At 50.7% G+C, this 26946-nt stretch overlaps 2 protein-coding genes across 4 annotated transcripts in view; one reads left to right on the top strand and one right to left on the bottom strand.

The window, feature by feature from the left end:
• The window catches only part of TNKS (tankyrase), a 128359-nt gene extending 119720 nt beyond the window's left edge, over nucleotides 1-8639 (top strand). For all 3 annotated transcript variants that reach the window (XM_064417338.1, XM_064417337.1, XM_064417339.1), the window contains 3 exons: nucleotides 153-339; nucleotides 1097-1253; nucleotides 3239-8639. In XM_064417338.1, the coding sequence (XP_064273408.1) occupies nucleotides 153-339; nucleotides 1097-1253; nucleotides 3239-3325 (431 nt within the window). In that variant the 3' untranslated portion in view covers nucleotides 3326-8639. The remainder of the gene's footprint in view (nucleotides 1-152; nucleotides 340-1096; nucleotides 1254-3238) is intronic.
• A 71-nt stretch (nucleotides 8640-8710) lies between these two features.
• On the bottom strand, nucleotides 8711-14677 carry DUSP4 (dual specificity phosphatase 4). Its single transcript, XM_064417340.1, has 4 exons — nucleotides 14203-14677; nucleotides 11086-11222; nucleotides 10449-10668; nucleotides 8711-10315 (listed from the first exon to the last, which is right to left on the bottom strand). Exons 1-4 carry the CDS (start codon nucleotides 14594-14596, stop codon nucleotides 9930-9932), a joined length of 1137 nt encoding a protein of 378 aa, XP_064273410.1. The 5' UTR covers nucleotides 14597-14677; the 3' UTR covers nucleotides 8711-9929.
• Between the last annotated feature and the right edge of the window lie 12269 nt (nucleotides 14678-26946).

Genomic DNA, 26946 nt, shown 5'->3' with positions numbered 1-26946 from the left:
TGCATCCTGCTGGATATCGCCCCCTTCCAGCTGACTGAGCACACTTTCTGGTATTTAATGGTCTATTTGAGGCAGATAAACTCCTCTTGACATTGAGGCTTGTATTACTATACAACTTAACAAGTATGTGTCTTTTTGTGTCACTGTTCTAGGGTCTCCTTTTATTAATGCTATCATTCACAAAGGATTTGATGAAAGGCATGCATACATTGGAGGAATGTTTGGAGCTGGAATTTACTTTGCTGAGAACTCCTCAAAAAGCAACCAATATGTGTATGGAATAGGGGGAGGAACCGGCTGTCCCACACACAAAGACAGGTCCTGTTACATCTGCCACAGGTAGGAGTCCAGCAGAGTTCCCCACACATAATTCTGGCTGTCTTGGTTTTTATGATCCTGGCACAGGGTGACAGGCAGGCAAAGAATGCCACTTGAGCTTGGTCATGGCAGGAAAAATGCAGTTTTCCGTTTGTCAAGGTTGAACAAAAACGAATATAAATGCAGCAAGTCCCACAGGAAGGTCAAAAATTACTGTGAAGCATGCAGTGAGTATAAATCAAAGTGAGCTGTGGCTCAGGGAATAGGCTTGAAACAGCAAGTTTGAAAATGAAGAGTCAGGAGAAAATAGCAATTAAACTCCAGGCACTCTCAGGACAAAACTGCAGCAGTGCAGTGGTCAGCAGTACAGTGTGGTACTGTGGATCAGATAATTTTGGAGGTAGATAATTTTGGAACAGGACTTAATCACAGCTTTGTTTTGTCCTGGAGTAGATCAGTGTGTTTCTCACACTTTGACACCTGTCCATTCCCTGCTGGTAGGAACACTGGGTTTCAGCTTCTTTCAACAGCTTTGTATAAAATGAACTAGAACAGGCTTCCATGTGAGGGCTAAACAAGCTGTGTGTTTTCCCTTCTGAGTGTCATGAAAGATTTTGTGACAGGTTTATACAGTCTTAGAACTCGTTTCTTTAAGTGTTTCTCTACAAAGCCGTGAGAAATTAATCGTAATGAAATAAACTCAAAAGACGGAAATCTTCTGGAAGCATACAACTCCTAGTAAGATATTTGAAAATGACACTCTCTTTTTTCCTGTTAGACAAATGCTCTTCTGTAGAGTGACCCTTGGCAAATCCTTCCTTCAGTTCAGCACGATGAAGATGGCTCACGCCCCTCCCGGGCACCATTCTGTTATCGGCAGGCCGAGCGTGAACGGACTGGCGTACGCCGAGTATGTGATCTACAGAGGGGAGCAGGTAGGTGGGTCAGCAGGGACTGCCTCCGTACAGGGACACACCTTGGAGCTGGACATGGGCTGTGGCTGCTTTCCAGACCAAGCGTGCTGTGGTAACGCTGCTGATTAGGTTCTTGGGTTTTCTTTCATTTAAATGGGGAAATAAACAGTGAACTGTATCTAGACAGCAAATGCTACTCCTATCCACTGATCTGCTCTGATTTATGCCATGCAGAATTGCCTAATTTCCCCTGTGCAGCATGGATGGAGTCTATTAAGAATTGTAGCTTCTCTCAGTAAGCTTTTTCGCATTGTGTTTTAGTGGCTTTACTGCAGCATCGAGGTCACATTCATTTTTGGGGCTCTAGTACATCTGGAGGATTCTGGACTTTTTTCCTGTAGCAGTGACAGAGACTACTCTTAAATGACAGCTAGAGTAGCACAGGAGTCTTCAAAAGTTAATTCTTAATCTGAATAACTCTAGACCGTGACTCTATAGAAGTGTTTTGCTTACTGCCATGGGTGGTGGCTCCCGGATCACCTGATCAAACTGAATAACCAGAAATTTGTGATGACAAACATCCCAGGTCCTGTTGGTGTTGCCAAGCCACTCTCCATCGCATCCTGAGGTTATCTTGGTTGGTTGGAGCATGCTGCTAATAATACCAAGATCATGGGTTTGATCCCTGTATGGGCCATTCACTGAAGAGTTGCACTTGGTGGTGTCCTTGTAGGTTCCTTCCAGCTCAGAATACTCTGTAGTTTTGTGATATTTGAAAAGTCATGGCAGTCAGGCATGGCCCCAGTGAATGGAAAAAGGGAGACATCACTTGGATTTTTTAAAAGGGGAGAAAAGTAGACACAAGGGAACTACAGATAGGTGACTTTCACCTCTGTAGCTGGGAAGATCATGGAACAGATCCTCATGGAAGGCACATGCAAGACCAAGAGGTGACTCAGGACAGCCAGCACAGCTTAAGTGAGCACAGATTGTGCCTGACCAGTCAGGTGAACTTCTAAGGTAGAGTGACAATTATGGTCTCACAAAGCCTTCTATTTTTTCATCAAACAAGCCCATCTCTCTCTCAGCATCTTGTTTATCCTGTGCTTTTTGCCCCTGACTATCTTATTGGTCCTTTGCTGAACTTGGCTCCAGTTTGCTGGCATATTTCTTGTATTGTAGAACCTAAAAATTATGTGTGTGGTTTTCTAGATGTGGTCAAGGGAGTACTGAATGAACAGCAGTCACTGCTACCTGGTGATTTACCACAGGATGCTCGTAGCCTTTACTGCTGCCAGGACACACTATTGATTCTTTTAGCTTGCTGTCTCCCAAGGACCCCATCACCTTTTCAGCTGAGTAGTTTCTCATCCTGCAGTGTTACAAGGAATTAATCCCAGGTGCCTTTGCCCTTGCTGGGTTCCATGAGGCTTCTGTAGGCCCAGTCTCCTCTCATCTGTCAAGGTTCCTCTGAATGGGGCCCTGCCCTCCATCAACTCCAGCTTTGTTCTGGGACTGAACTGCTACCAGCTGTCTCCAGGAAACACTGGACAGGTGGACAGATGACTTACTGGGTCATGTGCTTTGGGTAGGCCAAGTATCTCACTGCCAGTAAAGGCCTTTGCAGGTTGCATTGCAAGCTATTGTCCCTTGTGAGGTCAGACTTTATCAGTCATCCAAGATTTTTTAGTAACTTAACAGGCACTGACCGATTTGTAGGATTAGCTAACAAGGAGAGTAACTCTGAATTCCTGTTGCACACAGTTTCTGGCAGTGACTGTGTGGAAGAAGCATCTTTCTATTTGTGTATTAACCAAGGTGTTGAGTACATCCAGCAGTTCCATGGTGCTGGCTAGGTTTGAAATATCCACTTTTTCTTGCATGCTGTGAACATAGAGCTGGTTCTTGTGCTGTCCTTCCTGGTCACTGTTTAGTGAAATGCAAAAACTGGAACTTGCTGAGTTACCCTTGCATAAACCAGGGTTTTTTTCTTATTTTACTTTCAGGCATACCCAGAATATCTCATTACGTACCAGATTGTGAAACCAGAGGCTCCCTCACAGACAGCAACAGCAGCAGAACAAAAGACCTAGTAGCTTCAGAGCAGTGGAGAAGGATGTGACTTCAATCTTGGACTGGATGGATACATGTTTCAGAAAATCAGTACCACATAAAATTCTTAACAACCTGGAAATAAGCTGTATGTCTTTTATAAAGTATTGCTGTCTTGATGAATATGATAATGAGTAACTCTTGCATACTCAACTGCTACTGTTCCTCTTGAGGAAAGTTTACAAGGGACTGCCTTTTAATAACATATCTCAGGCTCCTAGTCTCTGCAGATACCATGTGTAAAATAATATTGTTTTGATCTAGACCTTGGGAACATTATTGTGCAAATGGAAATCTTTATTGCTGCCATCTCACATGTTAAAATTTCAGACACTACTTTTCTAGTTATTTTATTTGCAGATAAATTACATTAAGCCCATCATTTTCTTTTCAGCGTACACCATTCATTTCCTGTTTTCAAGAGATCCTATTTATTCTCCTTTTGTATTCTGAAGTTGAGCCAGAACTTTCTTGAAGATATTTTGCACAAAGTCAAGTCGACTGAAATCATTAACAATGCAATATGAATTTCATCTGAGGAGGGGCTAGGTCAAGTTATTCAATATAGGGGTTTTTGCACACCTCTGAGCAAACGATAATACGAATGAGTGGAACTTTAGAGTGGAAACAAACGATGTCAGTTTGCTGCCTTGTCTGTGTGAGTTTTCTGGGGGAAGCCCTGGGAAGTGTTTGCAAGGGTAAAACCAGCTCTTGTGCTTAGAAGAACTTCATGAAACAGGTCCATGCCCTCTGCTGGCATCTCTAAAAGAACATTTTATAAGACTCCTGTTAAGTACAGTGCAGCCTTTGAAATGTTCTGCAGTTACAGCAGGGTATGGTTTTGCTGGGAGAAGCAGGTAAAAAGTCAGAAGATTTCATACAGGAGGGTGTATCTGGTTCATGTTCCTCTGTAAGATGAGACCCAGTGAATGGGTTTCAGGCTGGTAAGGGAGAGTGTATTACAGCAGTTTCCTGTCACATCTTTGTGTGTGACATCACAGTTGAAGAGCTTAAGGGATTTACAAAAGTAATAATTTTTTTAAATATCAATTTTACATTTTGATGAGAACAAAATTTTAAAGTATCAGTTGGCAAGCAGATTTGTTTGCAGGTATACCAGAGAACAAAGTTAGGATTTATTCACTTAATGCCCTTCTTCCTAAATTCCCAGGTTTATTTTGCTGGGTAGGAGAAAGTTATTTTTAAGCATTGCATAGCACAGCATCAAACAGTTTCAAAAGTCCCTCTAATGGTGGATATAGATTTAACAAAAGTAGAAACTGTTTCTTTTTAGTGGTGTTTTACAGTTTCAGAGAAGGTTGAAGATCAAGACCTGTTAATTTTTTTTCCTAACAACCAATACCAGGAGATGTGCTTCAGTGTTGACCACGTGACCTCTGGAGGAAAAAAATGTTCCTTTGGACACAACATGTGGTACATCAACCAGCACTATTTAGTATCTGATGATCCAGTTCATGCATTCAGTTTTTATCCCCCTTAAAGCAAGAAAGCAACATGATAGTGTGCTCTTAGTTCATAAAAATACACATGCTCCCCACAAGTGGGATTTTGCTAACATGTTTGTATAAAACAGACTTAATCCTGAAGAGCATTTCACTTTCAGCATTAAGACACAACATTTTTATTTTTAATGTTAAGACATTAATGTTGAAGCAAGTCATCCTCACAAGAAATATCACCCACTGTAAAATCAGTCATTTGATGCAGTATGGCTACCTGAACATCATCTGTTTCTAATATCTCTAAATGAAACCTTAGAAATAGCAATACTCCAACAGAACTTGAACTCTTACTTTTCTTGAGCTGACAGTGGATATATGGTTCTCGCTTCATTTTGTGACCTGATTAAATATGTAGCTTTGAAGTCCCAGCCAGGCTCTAGCCTAGTTGTCCTTTTAAACAAGTTTCATTGATAAAATTGGGTGCTTGTATTTTGGCTACTTGTTTCATAGTGTTAGAGGATTGCAAAGATCACCACTAGGCTTTGAAGCTTTGTATTCACCATTTAAGTTTGGGGTTTGTTTTTCATTTAGTTAATAACAGAGTGAGGGGATGTGCCTATCTGCTCTAGGGTTTCAGATAGCAACCAGAGCGAGTGCTGCTCTCCATCCCCAATTAGACATAGTTTAAATGGTGAAACAGCTGTGCTGCTTAGGTGAGCAAAATGGTTAATGTGGGCGTGAAAGTTAAAAGCTTTACATCTTGCAAAAACAAGAACAAATCTAAAAAGGAAAACCCCACCGAGCCCACACCGGATGCTGTTCTTGCTTGTTGTTTCCGATGTGCTGGTTGAACTAATGGCTAGTCTGGATTCCTTTTGCAGACTGAAACTTCTAGAGGATAAAAATAGCCTGGAGGAGACTGAGGGGAGACCTCACTGGGGTTTCAACATCCTCACGAGAGGAAGTGGATGGGCAGGTACCAATATCTTTGCTCCCATGACCAGTAACAAGACTGGAGGAAACAGCATGAAGCTGAGTCAGGGGAGATTTAGGTTGGATATTAGGAGAAAGGATTTTCACCCAGAGGGACCCCAGGGAAGTGGTCACAGCACCAAGCCTGATAGAGTTCAAGAAGCTTTTGGACCACACTCTCAGGCACATGGTGTGACTCCTGGGGCTGTCTTGTGCAGAGCCAGGAGTTAGACTCAATGATCCTGATAGGTCCCTTCCAACACAGCATACTCTGTGATTCTACTTTCCAGTATCTTTGAACTGCCAGTGTTAATGTTGCTGATGTTCTATGCAGAGTAAAGGTGCTGTGTGAGGAAATCATTTTGCAGTGGTTTTTGTCTCGTAATGACGTGATCTCATATCCGTTTGTGGCCAGACACAGAGGAATATCCAGGCCTGATAATGCATCTGTGTGTTGTAGACACCTGTGCAGGAGTAGCAGATGTTGTCATAGCTGCTCTCACAGTTCAGAACAAAGTGAGGATCTGCCCATCAATACCAAAGTTGCCCGTTAAAAACCCGGTCCTGGTGCTTTTGGCAGGCTGTTAACGGTACAGAGGCTGCTGCTTCAGCTGGGGAGTGAACTACAGTGGGACCTTAAAAATGCTGTGACCCCATAACCAGGCAGCTGCTGCCTCCTGAGAAATGAAGTCTTTGACCTCCTGAGAAGAGCAGTCCCCTGATATGGGGATGCTCATTTTGCAGCATTGGATCACTGGTGGGAGGCACAGTAGGATCTGAGGTGTAGGAACGCTGGGCTAGGCCCTCATAGGCTTGGGACACCAGGGGCAGATCTTGGTGTTGGCTGGCACCAGGGACAATGTGTCTCTCAGGCCTATTGATTTTTGTCAGTGTCCCTTTGAGGCAGCATTTTGAAACTTGTGTGTAGTTTTGCAACAGAACTTTAATAGGCAAAACAGAAAGAAAAGTCACCACCTAACAAAGGAGGAGGGTTCTGCTCTCCATTGCTGAAACTGTTTCCATGAGACTGATGACTTAGATAACCTGGTGCAGAGTGACACTGCAGTCTGATTGCTGTCAACAAAACTTTTGTTAGGATTAAAAGCAGACAGTACAGTACCTTAATAAGGTGTATTTTATTTTTTCATTCTTATTTTTATCTACCAGTTGTGTTTGATCCCAGCTCCATAGAGACTGTTACAAACCTCGTATACTAGTTCCACCGTGTTGCAGTCACTATTGGTTTTCTAACCTCTGTTTCGAGTGTTTGCACGTGATGCAATTGAATCCCACTGCATTATGTAGCAGGAATTTATTTTGCCTGCAAACTTAAACTTTGCTTGTTTGTTATGGGAGTACCCCAGAAGAAAATTCTACACTGGAGCAGATTAAAAACCTTGCAAAACGTTCTGCACTGTTGGCTGTGCTGGCCAGCAGGCACAGAAAAGGGATGTGCTATATGGGAGGGAGTAGCTCCTGGAGAAAGGCACTTTCTTGGCTCTGGAAACCAGCTGCTCCTACTGTTTGTTCTAGGTTGGAGGAGGCGTCTGCTCCCTGTGAATGTGTGAGGTGCTGAGGTATGCAAACATGTTGTGCCACTGCATGGCCTGTGAGAGCTGCTTAAGACAGTGGCAAATCTCAAAAAAGCATCCTGCATCCCTGCAATGACAGCAGTTTAATGCACTGCCTGCAATTTCCATATGGGACTGTTAACAGAAATTGCCCTGAACAGGATTTTTCAAGATGGGTAAAAGGAAGGGTCCAGCTGCAAAACAGATTAGTTTGAACATTGCTAATCATTCTCAGAAGCTGAATGTCAGGAAATATGTGAATTTATTTTCAGTGGGATTTCTCTGTTTCCATGCTGCTTTGCTACAGAAAGTCCAGCTCAGAAATCCAAGAGGATGTGCATCTAATGCATGCTTCACTTATGTTAAGCTGAATTGTGCAGCAGGGTAAGCTGTGCTGCAGCCTGGATAGGGAAGACCTGGGAAAGCACATATTCAGTTCTTGCCTCATGTAGCAACTGGCTTGTGAACCTCCACAGACCTGAATCCATTGGTGATCAGACGTGGTGGCTTGGCACAGTCCAGAGCCTGTTCTCCTGGTCTTTCCAAGAGCGGCAGGACAGATGTGCAGAGAGGGAGTGGCAGTGTTCCCACCACTCTAAACACAGAGTAGATGTGAAACCCAGGGGATTAGGGAACACTGTATGTGTGTTAAAATCTCTGAAGCAAGGTGAATGAGCCTAGGAATCTGTAGGGGACATGGGAAGCAGATGCATTTCTGTTGCACTGACACGTATGCCTGTCAAGTCTCATTATCTGACTGGTTTTGATGTATCGGTCTTGCTGAACGTGCTGGTGGCAAGTTTTAGTGCTGGTCCCATTAATTACTAATGTAGATTATTAGAGTCTCTATTACAAGATAATTTTGACACTTTCTTAACATCTGCAGAACTTGCTTCAGCTTTGGAAATTGAAATGGGGATTTTCTGTGCTGCGGTCCCATGAGCTTGTGCTTTGTCATTCCTAATTGCTTTCTCTGACAACCCAGATGGCAATGTAGCTGGGGGTTGAATTTCTAGACCTTTTTTGTGTAACTTGTTTTCATGACTAGCCCTGTATTTGTCCTCTCTTGGTTGCCAATTACCTGGAGCTGGGATATCATTTATTTATTTCTTCTTTTACCTTCTCTCTCAAAGTTGAAGATGATGGGCAGTTTCTCAGCCTACCTACATGGTGGACTTTAGGTAACACCTCTGTAACAACTGAGTTTGATCTATAAGTGTGCTTGGCTAAATGTCTGATCTGCAATACTTGTAATAGTTTAAAAGTCAATAAATACATTTTTAACAGTTGCTCTGTGAAAATTGAATGTGTGCACAACCTGCTGCTCTGTCTCGATTTTAGGACAAATTTGATCCAGCCAAACTGTTGAAAACAGTTTTATTTTTATTTTCTCCAAACAATGTTTTCTCCCTCCCTCAGGCAATAAATAAAAAGTTAATTTCTAGAAAAAAAAAAAAAGAACAAAACCATACATATGTACATCAGCCACACAGGCATCTTGTGTGTTGGACTGGACTGGAGGGAAGGACAGAGGTAGGGTGGGAAATAAGGCTCCAGGTGGGTTGAAGATGAGGCATTTTCAAGGCTTGGACCAAAAGCTGCAGAAATGTTGCACAGGTGAACGAGACTCAGCACAGGAAAACGGCTGGTCATGAGGTGGGAGAAGCTTGAAAATGCTGGATGAACGACACCTCTGGGCCAGCCTGCCCTCCACCCCACAGCTTCCCTCTTCTATTATAGCCCACCCAGGTCCCATCCTGCTTCTTTAGGAAGAGCAGCAGTGGGACTGGTGGAGAGGAAACTGAACAGAGTAATCAAAAGCAGCCCAGACTGCTGCCCCAATCCCTTATTTCTCATCTTAAAGCCACAGGAGATTGGACCTAAGTTTTCTAGAAACCAGTGATCCACAGAGGCAAGAAAAGAGGCATTTCAGACTACATCTCTCTCCCTCCAAACCACTTCTCAACCACAGAGATTGCTCTCCCCCTGGAATAGGCTCAGCTGCTGACTTGGCAGGTGCCTCTGTCCCCAGCCACTGGCAGGGCTGGGGTTGAGTGCAGGCAGCCCTGTGCCACCACTCCTGCTCGCCCCAAGGCCCTGCCTGCAGCTCTGCTTGTCCGAAGTGTACCTGGCTCAGGTAAGCAGCACCCACCACACACACACACAGGTCTCTGCAAGGGGGAAGGCTGCTGCACAGTAAAAACAGGGAATGCTCCCTTGTCAACCTAGATGAGCTAGGGCCACAAACATGGGGAGAAGGGGAGGTGCTGTACTGCTTTTACAAGACAGTAAAATAGGGATGGAAACAGGTGAAGACCAGGCACTTGAGGAAACCCAGTACACTTTTTTTTCCTCCCCCAAAGAGCCTGGACAATGTCAAGGTTTGTGGCTTTTACAACTTCGTGCTCTCAAAACATAACAATAAAAAGCAAACAAACCAAGATGAGGTAAGAAATTTCTCTACTAAAAAGATGGCGAGTCCAGGGTGAATGGCAGTGTCCGGCACTATTGCTTAACATCACAGGGCTCCGCGCCCCTGCTCGCCTGGCACTGCCTGCCTGGCTGGCCTGGGCCCTGAGCTAACAGCTGGGCGACGTGGTGATGGGGCTGTGCAGGTAGGGGAGGCTGCTGGGGGTGGCATGGACACCGACAGACACCGGGAAGCTGAAGACGAACTGCGAGGTGGGGGTGGAGGTGGCCTTGCCCCGCTCCCGCAGCGTCCCCGAGGGGCTGACGGCCTCCACTGCGTATGAAGTGGCCAACACCTGCGACTCGAACTGCAGCAGCTGCCCCATGAAGCTGAAGTTGGGGGAGATGATGCTGCGGCGCTGCTTGACAAACTCGAAGGCCTCCTCTAGCTTGACGCGCTTCTTCATCATCAGGTACGCCAAGCAGATGGTGGCTGAGCGGGAGATGCCAGCCTGGCAGTGCACCAGGACACGGCCACAGCACTCCTTCACTGAGTCTGGAGGGCAACAGGGGTGAGATGTGAGACCCACGCCCTGCCACCACGGCCCAGCCCCTCACCAAAGCTGCAGGTGCTGGCTGACCTCCCACCGTGCCACCAACAGACACAACGTCTCTGCACAGGCACTCACCAATGTACTCGATTGCCTCCATGAACCAGGAGCTGATGTCAGCTTTGTGGTTATCCTCCACAGGGATACACTTGTACTGGTAGTGCCCCTCGAAGTGGTTGGGGCAGTCTGAGGAGACGTTCAGCAGCGCTGTGATGCCCAGCGCGTCGAGCATGTCCCGCCGGGCTGCATGGTAGGCGCTGCCAAGGTAGAGGAAGGGAAGGATCTCCACGGGCCCACCCTGTGACAGAGGAAAACAACAGGTTGACCAGGGGACAGTGGGAGACAGGACACACATCCAGATGGCTTGGAAACATGGAGCTGTGCAGCAACCTGGCATCTGATCCAGGGCCCTCAGAAGAGGGAGCAGAGGCTGCCTCCCTGACATGCTAAACTTGTGTCAGCCCTTCCTCTCCCTCTCTTTGTCCTGTTCAAAAACAGGCAGGTGTGGGTTAACAGGATGTGGGCTTGTCCACTCCATGGGGCACACAAACACCCTGGGCTTAGGAGGACCACCCTGCTTTCCCATGAGAGGAAAGGAAGCAGGGCTCTGGCTCCACAAGCCCCAGCTGAGGGAGAGCAGAGAGACTCCCATTGGAGCAGGCTGCAATGCTGGAAGGGCAGTCAAAATAGCTATGCACTGGGCTTTCAGACATACCTGGTCATGGAAGGGGGTCCCACAGGAACTGCAGCCCAGATCCAGGGGCTCAGCGCTGGTGGGGGGTGACACATTGCTCAGGGACTTGGTTTTTGCACAGAACTCGGGGTACTCCGAGGAGAAGCGCTCATAGCCCCCTGCAAGGAGAGAGGCACAAAGTGTTATTCCAGACCACACTCAGGACTGCAGAACCGCGCAGCCGGGGATGCCCTTGGCCACTAGATGATGCTACAGCGATGGAGAGTGGTCTCCTGCCCCAGGAGGAGCAGTCAGGCTCTCGGCAGCAAGGGGGGAATCCCTGAGGCCCCACCATTCCCTTGGTGCAAGAGCACCAAGAGCAAGGATCCTGGCCACCCAAAGTCTCTGGTCCAGGGATCGGTCCCCTGCATACTGCCAGCCAAAACTCCAGACTGAGGCCAAGGTTGCTCTCTGAGACAATGAAGAGAGGATTTATTTCCATCATACTCAGACTTAAATGGGAAAAGCTGCTCCAAGGCCAAAGACTGCTCAGTTCTCATCTTCCCTTGACACATCATTTTGTCACAAAAGACAGGCAGGTCTCCCGTTCCCAGCTTGACCCTGCAGCTCAGAGCTCCCAAAACAACAGACCAGGAAAGCCCTGGCTCTGGCCAGGTACAGCCAAGCTGACCCCACAGCCAAACTGCCCTCTGAGCGAGGTTCTGCTGCTTCCCAAGGACACAGGTGCAAGCTGAACGTGGAGCAGCTTGTTCCTCTGCCCTGCTGCCAGGGGCATAAGCACAGGGGATGCCAGGGCTTTGTCATGGCAGACAAAACAAGAGCAAACCCCACTGAGTTCCCAGGACAGGGAAACTGCAGTGTTGGCCTGCCGATAAACACTTCTGGTGAGATCTCCTTCTCTCATTCAAATCAAATCAACAACCCTGACATCCTTTAAGGTCTGACTTTGAGCCTCGAAATCAATGAAAATCAGGTATTTTACTATCACCACAGGACTCCAGCTAGATCAAGCCCTGACTCCTGGGATGGTTCCTGAAGACTCAAACCATCTGCAGGTCCTATGCCTGCAGATTTCAGCTTACCAAAACATACAGCAGGACACATCCTTCTTATCCAGCCTTAGCTCTGAGACTGCCCTGAACAAGGCTGAATACTCAAAACAATGGATGCCAGCTTCTCCAGCAGCCCAGAAATCCCTGGGCAGCCAGAGCCCCGCACTGGTAGGATCCCAGTGGCCTTTGTGGTTTCCTCCCCCTACAAAAGGAAGGGCTCTAGCACCTTAAAGCAGAACCGTGCAGATTTATCACTGCATTTGCATTGTCCCTCCCACGCAGCCAGGACACTTTGCAGAGGCTTCATTTCCCTGGCCTGACATCCCTTTACAGTCCTACTGCTTCGATTTGAAAGAGCATCCAAAACCAAGAGCCTTTGTTAGACAACTTCCAGGGATCTGGTCCTAAAATCCCTGGATCTACCACATTGCACTCCAGTGGTCATGGCACCATGAGAGGGAAAAGCTGCCCAGGGTGATGGGCAGAAACAGCTGGGAAAGAATGGTTCTTGGAAAGAAGAAGAGACCTTTTCAAACCTTACTCTGCAATGAATCTCATCAGATTCATTGATCCAGCAGCTCCTGGCTGTTCACGCCAGCCCTGCCCGGTGCAGGAGCCAGGCAGAGCAGGTGCCCATGGCCAGGCTGCTTCACAGGGAGCCTGGCAGCAGCCTGACCTGCACCAAACACTTCAGGATCTTCATCGTGACCTGCGCAGCTCTGGCTTAGCGCAGCTCTCCTGGAATCTGAGCAAGACCATTTTAGTGGCTCTGTGGAACTCAAGAAGACTGTAGTGCTGAGACTGAGTCTCTCGGAGCCCACTCCTTAAAAAGGCTCCCATTCCAACCAACCTCCCACGAGAGCCACAGAGGCACCCGAAGCTCTCAGCTGACAAAGGCCACCCTTGATTGAGGCAGGGCAGCATTTTGTGCCACACGCGTGGCTCCAGCACCACGCTGGCTCCTCTGAAGGAGCCTGCTCCTGAGCGAGCCCTTGCTGTGCCGGCTCTCCCGCAGCAGCACATCGTACGGCATCCCTGGAACAGCTCCTGCTGCTTTTACTGTACCTAGCACAACTCAAGTGCGAGCTCCTCCATCTATCAAGCCTCTTAATGGATTTCCTACTCTGCATACACATCCTCACCCCTGCTGTAAGTAAGCCGAGGAATAAATTGACTCTCAGGCTGTAAACAAAAAAGAAAAAGCCCCACAGAGCTCATCCAGGAACCCCAGCTGAGCATCCCCCGCCCCTAAATCATCTCTCGGCAATTCTCGGGACCAAATGCGCGCAGCTTCCCATTTAACACACGGCAGCGGGGGGAAGCCCTGATCCCTGCTGCGGTCGCAAAGGGAGCACAGAGGCATCCGCGGGTTCTCTGCCCGCTGCAAGGGGACACGGCCGTGACAGCGGGTACCCGACCCTGCACAAACACCTCCCTGCGCCGCGGCGCTGGGCTCACACAAAGCGCGGGGGCATTCCCCGCACACACTCGCTTCCCTCGGCTCCCGGCCAGGGCCACGGCGCCCGCCCCTGCCCCGGAGCCGGTTCAGACCGCCCGGGCAGCCCCGGTGCGGGCGGCCCCGGCCCTCCCGCCGCTCCCAAGTTCCGCCGGGCGGCCGGAGGGGGAGAGGGCAGCGCCCGGAGCCCACTGCCGGGCGGGGGCGGCTGTCCGCGGCCGCCCGCGCGCCGCTCCCGGTGTGTGTCCCACGGTTCCCGGTGTGTGCCCCGCCGCTCCCGGTGTGTGCCCCGCCGTGGTTCCCGGTGTGTGCCCCGCCGCTCCCGGTGTGTGCCCCGCCGTGGTTCCCGGTGTGTGCCCCGCCGCTCCCGGTGTGTGTCCCACGGTTCCCGGTGTGTGTCCCGCGTTCCCGGTGTGTGCCCCGCGGTTCCCGGTGTGTGCCCCGCGGTTCCCGGTGTGTGCCCCGCGGTTCCCGGTGTGTGTCCCGCGTTCCCGGTGTGTGTCCCACGTTCCCGGTGTGTGCCCCGCCGTGGTTCCCGGTGTGTGCCCCACGTTCCCGGTGTGTGCCCCGCCGTGGTTCCCGGTGTGTGCCCCACGTTCCCGGTGTGTGTCCCGCCGCGGTTCCCGGTACCTGCCAGCAGGCGGATGTCGGCGCGCGCCGTGTCGCGCCGGAGCGCGCGCACCACGAGCGCCACGGTGCTGTCCTCGCGCAGGGCCTCGGCGCGCGGGCTGCGCTCGTCGTACACCACGACGGCGGCGTAGAGCCCGGCCCGCAGCCGCGCGCGCACCTCGCCCTCGGCCGGCAGGATCTGCTCCAGGCTCACGGCGCCCTTGGCCCGCCGCCGCACGATCGTGTTGCAGCGCACGTTGAGCGCCCCGCGGATGTGCCCGGCGCTGTGCGCCAGGAAGGGGCGGCAGTCCAGCACCAGGCACCGCGCGGCGCCGCCGGCCCCGGCCTCGTCGCGGCCCACGAGCCGGCGCAGCGCGCTGCCCTCCATCTCGCGCAGCCCCTCGGTGGCCACCATGGCGGGGAGCAGCGCCCCGCGCGCCCCGCGCCGCTCGCGCACCCCCGCGCGCGCCGCGCGCAGCCTTTACTACCCGGCGGCGGCCGGCGCGCGCCCCCGCCCCGCCCCGCCCCGCCCATCCGCGGCGCGCGGCGGCCGCATGAATGGAGGGGAGGCGGCGCGCGGGCCTGGCGACGTCACCGCCTCCATTCACAAAAAAAAAAGGAAATCCGTCCGCGCCGCCCGCCGGCCGCGCGCCGTGAATGGGGAGAGCGGCGGGCCTTTGTCACCGCGGGCAGCGCCGTGTCACACCCCCCCAGAGCCCCCGGGTGGCACGCTGCTCGGGCACACGCTGCGGGGCACGCGCCCGTCCGCACAGACACACAGACAGAGACACAGACACACACACACACAGTCAGACACTGACACACACACAGACACACACACGCACACACAGACACACACAGACACACACACACACACAGAGACGCACACACAGACACACATACACAGACACACGCACACACACACACACACACACACACACACACACAGAGACACACACACACACAGACACACACACACAGACGCTCTCAGACACACGCACACGGGCCGGGCACACGCTGCGCACATTCCCACATCCCTCCCCCTTTGTCCCCCGCTCTGTCTCCCTGGGCTGCCTGCCGCGGCACCGAGCAGGGCCCGCGGTCGGCTCCGCAGGGTCCCCCCGGGCTTCTGACCACGGCTCTTTCACGGGCACGCTTCCCCTCCTCATTAGCTGCAGAGCCCCGAAAGCAACTACAGCGCCCTGCCTGTGATGCGACTCTGTGGAGGGGGCTCTTCGATTCAATTCCTGCACACAGGAACTCTATTTTCGGCTAAAAGCCCAAGGAGTAAATGCACAGCCCTGAAGCGTGCCAGGAGGTCTCCCCATGACCACCAGGCAAACGCCGAGCAGCCATGTCACCCCAGAGCCCCTTTGGCCTGCTGTCAAACAGAAGCAGTGCCCAAACCACAAAGCCAGCAGCCGTGCCCAGGGCATTTCCTGCGAACAGATGCCGGCCAGCCCCAGGTGAGTCTGCTGCAGAGACCCGCAGGGGTTCGGCTGTCCCCATGGGGACCTGGGTGTGGTGGGTAAGGCTGGGGGCCCGATGGCCATTCAAGCCCTCCCGCCCCGTCACTGCGTTTGACAGAGGGCAGCGCTGGAGAGGAGCTCGCCTTGCCCTGCCCTGTTTGTGGGCACGGCAGGGAAACACCTTGCTGCGTGTGCCTGCTGCCCGGGAGGAAGGCAGGCGAGCCCACACGTGCAGCAGCTGCAGCGGTGGCACTCCTGCATCCTTTACCCTCTGCCCCTGACCGCGGCGGGCTCTCCCCGCGGCCTGAGTCAGCCCGGTCTTTGCACCTGCGGCTCCCGAGCGCCGTGCCGAGCTTTCGCCAGCCGGGCCAATGAGATTTGCTGTGGGGGAAGCACAGCTGCCGTTTGTGCAATACTCCCCGCTCCAGCAATGCATCAGAGCCTGTTGCCTCACACAACAGGGGTGCAAGGCTAATCGTGTCCCATTCCACCCTGCACCAAACACAAGAACAGCAAAACCCTATTTCTGCTGAAGTAAAGCAGACTCTGGCTGGCCAGTGACATACCTGTGACATTCTTTCTTCCTTTAGAGAAAGTTGTCAGAGACAAAAACCTCAAACTGAGAATTTGATTACAAATAAATGGAAAATTACCTCTCATACCAACAGTACTTGAACTCAAGTTGGATCATCAAAACATCTTAAAAAGTTTTGGGCAAGGCCTGATGCCAAAATATGTTGTTTTCTTTGTTCCCCTTGGGCAGCTGTTGGCCACCACTCCAGGATGAGCTAGCCTGGTGTCTCCAATGCCCTCTGCACTATTCAATCCAGCTTTTACACTAAAATTAGATAACCAAGGGCACAAAGTGTATGTCCTTGGAGGCAGGCCTATCATCCTCATTTTTCCCTCTCTCGTCCAGTGTGTGACTGGGACAAACAGATCTGAGGGGGGAGAGGAGGGCGATATTGCCATGGGTGCAGGAAGGGGCATTTGGGCTGATGTCCCTGGATGTTAGCAGGAACACTGATGGAGGACATTATTTCAGGCTGGAGTGTGGAAGGATGTGTGTGCATGTGCATCTGGTGGAGATTTTCAAGTATTTCCATGTGCCTGAACCCTTTCCCCACTCTTCATCCCTTCCTGCTGCCTATCTAGATGTGGCAAGCTCTTGGCTCTTTCCTCCTGGAAAATAAACTGCACCCAGCCAGGCTGCTGGGAATCCCACTGTGCACCCCCACTGGGCATTGCTGTGCTCCAGGTTGGTCACCTCTGGAGCTGGTGCTGTGCTGGGGCTGGTGGCTCACAGACACGTGGAGAAATTGAACCCAAAGGCAAGAGTGCCCAAAATGAACCAAGTCAAGGCCAGAATACATTGCTGGAGGAGAAGAGGGCTCTCCCTCACTGCAGTTAGCTCAAAAGGAGATCTAATTAACTTTCTTTATAGAGGTATTAAGATGAGAGTCACCCAAAACGCTTGCAAGGCAGAAGCCACAAGTCAAAAGAAGCAGCACAGCTATGTGGGATGGAGGGGCAGGGCATATGGAAAGGATTGGGAAAGGGGGTGGGGATTGGAGGAGACCACACGGCTCCACGCCTGACTTTGCAAACCCAGAGAAGTGTGAAAGCTAATATTGCTGTCAAACAGCATCCGTATGGTGCAAACTGAAATATATCCCGCTGGAAAACAAACAACCAAAAGAAAAGAGAGAGAGAGCAAGAGACATTCATTTCCTTTGCAGCAGAGTCAAGGAATCATCTTTTATAGGGCCCTGGCCAGAAAAGGCAATTGTTGAAAGGGTTGAAGGGAAATGAATTGTCAAAGGAGGCACATATTTGGATGATTAAATGTCAATATGTACCTTGAATTAAGAAAAAGGAATTTGCACCTCATCTCACTGTGGCAGTGAAAACCAAATTAGAGTCAGACTGTAAATTTGCCAGCCAATTTGTTGGGCCACCTAAAGGCTTTTTCTGCCCAGAGAAATGCCAAAGCATAAGGTCCCCTGGGTGGGCAATAGTTGCTGAGCTCTGTGAGCCCTCTGGGCTCCTCCAGGCTTTCCTGGCTCTGCTCCCCTGGCTCCTGGCCCCAGTGTGCACTCAGGGAGTCCTGATGTGCTGTGTCACTGCAGGTCTCAGCTCCCTGACAGATGTGCCTGCCTCTGTGCCACTGGGCAGGAGCTCCTGCCAGGACTTTGTTATGCTGGAGTTTTCAGCAGAAGTTGCAGTGTAAAGATGCTGCCACCTTTCCCTGGCTGCTCCCAGCGGCTGCCCAAAGGGTTGAGTGGTTTGCCCTGGCATGTGCAGGAAGCCTTTGGCAGAAATGAAAGGCAGAATCAAGGTCTTAGCAACTTGCAACTCTGCACTTACCAACAAAACCTGACCCTCCTGGAGTGTCATAGGGGCACAGCTCCCTTCTGTCCTCTTGGAGCACCTTATGGTTCTCCTTTCATGCAATCTCCCTTCCTCACGGCTTTCCAGGCTGGGGAATGCACCCTCCTGTCCACCAAGGGATGTGCAGCAGTGAAAGAGTTAAAAGATTCATGTTAATAAATTCAGGCTGTCTTTTCCTCTAGGGCATATTTACATATTAATGGATGGGAATTGTAATGAACCTGTCTAGGGAGGCTAAAGGGGAAATTATGCAAGGTTGGCTCAGAAGGTGGAGGAGGGGAAAATGTTCATTTTCAGTGCTTTCCAACCCCTCAGCTGCAGAAGCATGTGACCAGCCTGGGCTCCAGGGCAGTGCCTTGCCTGGCATGGGACACCCCTGGAGTGAATGCAGAACCAGAGGGCAGGAGCTGTTCAGGCCCACCCTCATCCCTCCTGCTCTGGCTTCTCAGAGCTGAGCTTCACACTGCCCCAGATGTTATTTTAAGCCCAGGGTTACACCAGCATATTTCAGCAAGCATGTCCCAAATCATCACCCCATCCTCCAAGGCAGCTGGAGAAAATGCAGCTCTTGGTGGGCAGTCACAAGTGCAGCTCAACCACAATCAGTTTTCAGAGAGTCTCTCAGGGCTTTTCAACAACACTGTGTCTGCTTGGAGCAAGAGGCAAGGGAGCCAAGGAAGGGGATTTGTTCCTGGCTGGGCTAAAGTGCTTCCCTAGCCCATCCCTGCTCCTTCACACCAGGTGCTTGAACCTTGCCACAACCTTTGTTGCCTCAAGCCCCAGAGCTCTCTGCATGTGAACCCAAAAGCCTTTGACAGCTCATGAGACATGCCAGGAGCTTTGCCAGGTCTGCTTTCTCTGCTCACTGCTGAGGCCTCAGTGTGCAATCCCCACTCCAGCCCTACAGATTTTATCTCAAGAAGAACAAATAATCTGTTACTTTTGCCCTGCAATATCAGATAGAGCTATAAATCACTAGATAGGAGAGTAATTACTGGGCCTCTGATCTGATTTAGATTGGAAGATGGAAAAAGCAGCCTTTATTTCTGAAAGCAAAGGAGCACTTCTTCGGAACATTGGTGGTTACTCCATGTACCTCAATAGCTACAAATGGTTTATGCCCATGCAAATGAGATCAGGGCAGGACCCACTCAAATTAGCAGGATACAAAATGGCCTGGAGATTTTCTGCTGCAGATTTAGTTTCTCCCCCTCCACTCTCTCTCTCTCTTTCTCTCAACCCCCTGCTTTTTGCTACTGCTTTTATCTCTGCTTGTAAAAGTCAGTGCAGCTCCAGTTACTCTGGGTGAGAAACATGAGGTCTGAGCCAGCATGGTCACTGAATGGGAGCAAGATTTTAAGAAGATCAATGTCTTCTGCTAGGTGAGGGTTGTTCTGCAGCAAGCCTAAATGCTGCCTGCAGAAGCAGGGAGCCTTCCAAAATCCTGTGCTGTTTCTTTTTGACATGCCTGGTTTTGGTGGGCAGTGTGGGGGGACACTGCAGGGTTTGGTGGTTTGCTGCTGGTGGGACTCCTGGGGACTGGGTGGAAGGTCAGGGCATGCAGAACTCATGCATCCATCACTCCTGCTCTGAAGGACTTAGGAGCCCAATGTTCCCACAGGTGTGGCAGACTTGCCCCTCAATATCACCCCTCAACAGCAGCAGGACCTGGAGACCAGCCCTGATCTGGGTCCTGGCAGGGGCAGAGCCAGCCTGGCTGTCCCTGGGCACAGCATCTTCCAGCACGTGCCTCAGGCTGGATGCAGGGTGATGGCTGAATGTTTCTGCGGCCTTGGTGCACCAGGGTAGCCCACACTGGGAAGCTTCTTCCTGACATAAGGATCTGCATGGGCTATGCTTAACATTCTGTCATGTTTTATACAAACGTGGTGCTGTGCCTGCTGTCAGACCCCATCAGCATCTTCTGCCAATCCCCTTCCATCTCCTGCCTTCCACAAAAACCCCGAAGCTTTCCCCATTCCAGGTGTCAGGACACACATGGTCTGTGGTCATGTTATTACAACGAAGGATTTTAAAGCAGATGTATGTGAGGTGGATAAAACAGGCACACGGGTCCCTTAATCCCAGAATTTTAAGTGCCATGGGGATTAGTTCTATATCTTTGGCTGCAGGATTTGGGGATGCAGCAGAGCCAGAGAAGTGAATCTGTGAAAGCAAATTGATCCCCTCCTCTCAATTTGCTGTAAGACAAATGCAGTGTAAGGGATCTGCTTTGAGAACTCAGCTGTAGCCAGTAAGGGATGTGGCATTTCAACCTTTAACATAGCCTGTGACATTTTGCCTCTAACACATTCTATTCCCCATGGCTGTGAAGCCAGGAATCACTCCTGAAAACTCTCCAGCCCTGGTGCAGTATTTAATCATGGGCAGAGAGATCCTAGCAGCTGCCTTCTTTGGGGACATCACTGTATGCAAGTTGAAAGAGAAATGCCTCGCTTGAATTTCCCAGTGTTTGGTGAAGCATCCGGCCTCAGTGATAGGATTGAAGCTGAGCTTTGAATGACGTTTTTTGCTAGGAAGAAAGGGCTGGGGAAGAGACATTTCTCCCTTGGGCTTAAGATCATAAATAAGGCAGCGTTATATAAGTGTGACTATAACCTATTTATACATAGTGTCAGACTCATACACTCAGGCTATGAATGACAAATCTCCCACTAATTTTTATGAATGTAGCAGTGGTACCTGTATGAGTTTTGAAACAGCAGTGGAAATGCATGTTTCTCTATGCCAGCAGTAACTGGGACACCCCTCCAAGTTACACTGAGGGAGGCATGACTTGTGTCTGGCACTTCTTTTACAGACACAGAGGGTGCAGTTGGCTCCAGGCAGCTCCCTTGTACCCATTCCTGATCCCAAGGCCCAAGTGGCAGGCGCCAGGGGAATGGAAACCTGCCGCTTTTCCTGGGACAAACCCGGTCCCTTGTTCCTGAAGCAGTGGGTCAGGTGGGAGCTGGGCTCCTCAGAGGCTCTTTCAACAGGACTGTGCCCTCTTGTGAGGCATGGAGATGCTGAGGGTCCACCCAGGTGGCAGGACATGGGAATGAAAAGTGTCATGTGGAAGGTCAAACCCACGCAAGGAGTACCAGCTCGCACGAGTGTTCACCAGGGCAACACCTTGCTGCAGGCCCTGTGCATGCTCTGAGTTTACAGGGCATCAAAATAAAAGGATAAATTCCTGGAAGTAAAGCACATGGGTGCTGTGTTTACTAAACACAGGGAGATTGCTGAGCTGGAACTGTTCAGAGGCCAGAAGTGTAGCTGAACTCCTCCTGGCACACGCCTGTGCTATTTCTGTGTGTCTGTGCCTCACACTGGTGTTGCTCAGTGTGAAGTTGCTGAGCAGAGGGGTCAGAACCAAGGTGGCCTCACGTGGGCCAAGGCAGCCTTAGCTCTGTGTGTCTAACTTGGCTGGCATGGCCTGATGCCTGCCTGGGACCAGGACATTGGCAACTGTATATAAAGAAAATCAAAGGAGGATTTATGCCCAGAAATTACTCCTGAGGCACAGAGAGTCAATCATGGTAATTGTGACAAGACAAAACCCCAAATCAGCTTCAAGTTTAAAGACAGGCTTTTTCCTTCTCCATTGCCTGCCAGCCTGGGCTCTGCCTTGGGCACTGTCTCAGCACAGCACAGGATCACACATCCCTCTCATGGGCCTGTGCCAGCAGCCATGGACCCCAGAGACCTGAGCATCTCAGCCATCCACAGGAGGCTGTGGCAGGAGGAGAAAGTCTGAAATACCTCTGGGGCTTCTTTGTGCCTCTGGTTAATCTCCCTTCTCTGCTGCACAGATGATCTCAGCTCCCGCTGCGACCTGATCACACGAATCCGGCAGGGACACGTGGCCCTGGCTTGTCATGTCCTGCTGTCCCCTGACGGAGATGAGGCAGCCTTGGGGTCAAGTGTGGATGGCCCAGGGGGTCAGAAGTGACCGCAGCTGCCGTGATTTTTCCCTAGACACCCCCAGCAGAGCCCTGTGACTGATTCACCTCCTGTCTTGGTGCATCACGCATTGACTCACACCCAAAAGCACGTCAGAGGATTGTGTCCATGAAGGTCTTCACAGACTTGACCCGGGTGTCCCCTCTGAAGTTTAAAGCTGGGCCTTCTTGAGAGGAGGGACAGATGGGAGACCTTTGCTGGCCATGCTCTGTGCCTCCAGAGGAACGTGAAATGAGGCTGGACAACTGCCCCAGCCTCCTTCAATTCACTTCTCACTGGTTTCCTGTGCCAGTCTGAGGTCTCTCTTGTTAAAACAAACTAAAAAAGACCTTCTCTGAGAAAGGCCTGATCCTGCTGCCTTTGCCTTGGTAGTTCCATGGGGGCAGAGGGAAGCAGCAGAGACCTCGGGCTCTCAGGGCTGAAATCTACTCCTGCAGCAGCTGGCATGCAGATAGATAGGCACATGCCACAGCCTTGCTGGCAACAGCTTTTGCCCTTGAAAATCTCTCCCAGAAGCTCACTTTTCCTGCACTCTGCTTTGCCCAATGCATTCATTTAAGGGAAAGCCCCAGCAGAATAGGAAACAGTCTGACTTGCCAGCAAGAGCCCACCACTGACCTGGTGACTCTCTGAGCAGCTCTTTCAAAGGGCTTAGGCCACGCCAGGAGTGTTGTCAAGCACCAGCAGCAGAAATACAGAAAAAAACCAGTAAAGACAGTAAGCAGTACAACAGCAAAACCAGCAAAACTGTGTGCAGATGTCCCATCCAGTCCAATAACATGGGGTGCACCCAAAGAATGTTCATACTCCAGCCATAATAAAGAGATGTAAAAAGTCCAGCTGGATCAGTGACCTGGCTGCAAGGGCAGCTAACCTGCTTCAGGCAATCTGCAAACAGCATGAACCTAGGCAAGTGAGCCAGTGCTTCCCAGGAGACTCTTCCCATCCTGTGCAATGTGCCTGGGGGACTTCCTGAGCCAGTGCTGGGATCTGTGCCCTTAATAACTCCTAATAGGTATTTCCTTCATGAATAGGCCTGGGTGCTTTTTGAACTCATGCAAATGTTCAGCATCCACAGCATCCTGCAGCGAGGAGTTCCACTGCTTCATTATGCCAGAGCCATTTCCTTGGGCTGGCTCTGAACCTGCCACCCCCTTGTTTCACTGCTCCTCTCCTTTTCTGTCCTGGAAGAGCTGGTCATCTCAAACCCATCTCCTCTCAGCTATGGGAGCAGAAGAAATGGCATCTTGCCGCCCTATCTGAGGACATAACAGTACTGCACTGAACTGCCTAATAAAATCAAAGTGTAATTCTGCCCAACAGATTGAAAAATATTGCTCTTTTTGCAGGGCAACTTGCTTTGTCACACGAAGGATGCATTGACCTGCTTCAACTCAGCATTTGTAGACTGCTCTTCTCCACCAAGACCTGCTACATAATTGTGTCAGGAGATCATCTTTGAGGCAGACAGTGTAGAGCACCATGCTCTTGTCAGGGGATGAAAATGATTTATGCTGGTGAGGGCTCCCCAGGTTGCTAGTTGTTCAAGCTCTGTCATTCTGGGCTCTGAGCTCTGGCTCAGTGAGCTCATGGGGTGTAACACAACCAGCAGAGAGGAAGTTGTGTTTTTGTAGAGTGGGGCATGGCATGGGAGCCCATGCACATCTGGTCTGTGCTGCCAGCACATCTCACCAGCGGCTGATAATAAAGGGAAACGTGGTCAAACAAGCCCCTCTGAAGGCAAAGATGAATGAACAGACAGGCTCCAGCAAGCTTTGCATGGGAGGCAAAATATCAGGGTGTGACAAGTCACAAACATACACAAATGGGTATGTCAGGTCTGGGGTTGTTCTCACCTGTTTTCAGCATCACTGCTGAGAGCTTCAATACACAGCTCCAGAGACAGGGCCATCTGTTTAGCCACGACAGCTGGCAGCTAGCAGAGGCCACTGTGAATAATCTGCCTCCTCTGGAGTCAAACTTGCTAAGAAAAGCAATTTCAGCCATGTCAGATGAAAGCCACCTGCTGCCCCAGCCAAAGGCATGGCAAGCATGGGCACCATGGCACCAGGTTCTCCCAGCTTCCCACCACATCTCTCTTGTGCTGCAAGGCAGCAGGGTTCTGGAACAGAGGAGGTTCCCAGAAACACCTCTTTTCACTCTTACATTTTAGCAGAGAGAAGCTACAGTAGAGCTGTTTGCCCTGGGTGAACTTTCCCTGTTTCTTTGGGGTTTTTAAAATTTTATTTTAAAAAATGAAGGCTTTTCGTCTCTCCCTCTCTCTCTCTCTTCCAGAATCCCTGGTGTGAGCATTGCTCAGTGGTTGAGAGAGTGTGGTGAGTAATGGTACTGGGCATGAGGAAAGACTGACATAGGAAATGAAGTGTGGAGAAGGAAGGGGTGCAGACAGTGCGGCCCCACAGGCTCTCCAAAGGGCAAAGCAATGGTGACAAAGTGCATGAAAGAGGAAGCAAAAGAAAAAATGGGGAACTGCCAGCCCTTCCCTGGGCATCCTTGGGGGAAGATATGCAAGACAAAGTCACCACAGTGAGTTATGCAGCAATGTGGGGTCAGCTGGGAGCTACTGCTGTCACAGCTGCCTGCTCCAGTGCTGTGCCACCTCTGGATGATCTCTAGGCAGACACTGGCCTTGCTACACCACAATCCTGAACCCCCTTTGGCTGGTGTTGACCCCACATGCCTTGCTGCAAGGGGAGAGGGGTGGGCTGTAATCACAGGGACCCCTGGGGATGGCCCCCTCCTTCCCAAAATTTCTTAGGCTTCCTCATGCAGAGAAAGGACCTGGCACCCCTTCTGGGAGGCTCCAGCTGCTGCCTTTGCAGCCTCCTACAGCCTTCTGAGTATCCTTGGGGCTCTCCTGAGTAGAGGAACACCCAGCTGGTGGGCCTGGCCCAGGTCTGAATGCACTGCTTGGAGAAGTTAATCTGAACTATAATTTCAAATGTTGCCACAAAAAGATGGCCAGATACTGTTTAAGAGAAGTTGCCTTGAGACTATCCCAATAGAAATAGGATTTTTTGTGAGGGAGGGATGGGCCCCTCTGTCAGCACCAGTGATGCCACCAGAAAGCTTTGCAGATGGGAAACTGAGACAATTTTATCAGAAGCAAGGACCTCAACAAAGTTACCACCACATTAAGGGAACCTTATTAATCAGGAATAGGGCCTGGGGTCTCCTGCTGAGGAAAATCCAGAGGTGAAATTGCAACCCATGGCAGTCCATGGATCCCCCTTGCACCATGTCTTGGTTTCAGTCCCATCCAAACTCCCAGGCTGATGTGTGTCATGTAAGCCAGAAGAGGAAAGGAAAATTTCCAACACAAGGGTTTTTCAGAGCTGTTCCTTGTGTTTGTTTGGCCATGTAAAAAACTCACTTTTATCTGCAAGGAAAATTTCTGCAAATGTGGTCACAGAACTACTTTGCAGAAAAACTTTGAGGGCCAAAATGGCATCTCTCCTGCAGACCTCCTGGGCCAAGAGAAAACCTGCCTGGCTTCCCTTGTCTGCATTTGGTGAGCAAATTAGTAGGGATATGCTTTTACTTCCTTACATGAGGTCTGACCTCCCTCTTTCTGTGTGCTTGGAAAAATCTGTAAAGGTCTCAGGACAAAGCTGAGCTTTCTAATTCTCATCAAATCTCTTGTGATAATTTTCACCTTTTCCTCCCCGAGTTATACATGTCCCTATCAGCTTTGCTGTCCTGTTGGTCAGGACATTTCTTATAACACTCCTTCATTTTTCCTGAACTTCCTTGATTGAGGCTGTTGGAAGAAAAACAGCTGTGCCAAAGCATTAGGGACGGTAAAGAGCTTGGAAACACCAGAACCGTGAGGGCAGAGCATCCTTCTCCCATGCAAAGTGCAACTAGGGCACGCAGCAAGCACTGACATGCACGTGCCCACTGTGTCGGGCTCTCATGGGGAAGGGGACTGGGATGAAGGAGTAGTTTTAATGGTGCACACAACCTTTTGCCCCAGTCTTACCAGCTGAGTGCTGGCTTGGGGCACACACACGCTTAAGCATTGCCCTGTTGCATGGGGAGCAAAGGAACACTCAGCCGGCATGGATTGGTTTTGCATTAGTCCATTTCCTTTTCCCTGACACAGGAGAAATTTGTCTTGCATTTGTGTTGTTTCCTACCCACTTGGAGAGGAAGAAGTGGGTGGTGGCCACATCCCCTTCCCTGAAGGCGTCCCTGGTTCAGGGGGCCCTGGGCCGGAGAGGAGGGAGCGGAGGGGGCCCAGTTCCTCGTGGCATCCGCTCACAGCACCTCAGAGTCAGCTTTTAACCTGTCACCACACAGCCAAGGGTCAGCTCTGTCTGCCACACACCCTCTTCATCCTCCTCTGACCGTCACAGCAGCACAGATTGCTCTCACTGCCCACAATGCCGGCTGCAGACCTGCTCCCCACCACAGCATCTCTTCCTCAGTTTGAAATCCCCGGCAGGCAAAATGTCCTCTTTGTCCCTTTCTCCCCCAGAAGCGATGCCATCCTGCATTGTTCATTGCTCAGTGGGAAGTTCTCTGGCGTGACTGCAGGCACCAGCAGGGAGGCTGTGTAGCTGCTGTGGCCACTGGCCATGAGACACAAAGTCCCAGCAGGGAAGGCTGGCCAGGCTCATGAATGACCGCTGCCTGCTCGATGTAATGAGCAAATATTGTTAACAAGCAGCTGTAATCTGCTGGCTTCGTGTGCACTCCCCCCTGCTGTTCCACACACAGAGGTGATGTCAGGGTGTCAGGGCAGACATGTCCCTCCTTGACTCCCTGTGTGCTTCCTCCCCGGGATCAGCAGAGATGCTCTCTGGAACTACACCAGCCAGTAGTCCCTTTCCACCCTCCCTTGGCGCTGCAGCCCCTGGTGTGAGGATGCACCTATTTGTGCCCAGACACCCACCCACCCATGCCCCTCTCACTC

This window comes from Passer domesticus, chromosome 4 (assembly GCF_036417665.1).
Source record: "Passer domesticus isolate bPasDom1 chromosome 4, bPasDom1.hap1, whole genome shotgun sequence".
NCBI classification, from domain to species: domain Eukaryota; kingdom Metazoa; phylum Chordata; class Aves; order Passeriformes; family Passeridae; genus Passer; species Passer domesticus.
Note: the sequence above shows the minus strand (reverse complement) of the source record. Positions and strands in the feature narration are given on the sequence as shown.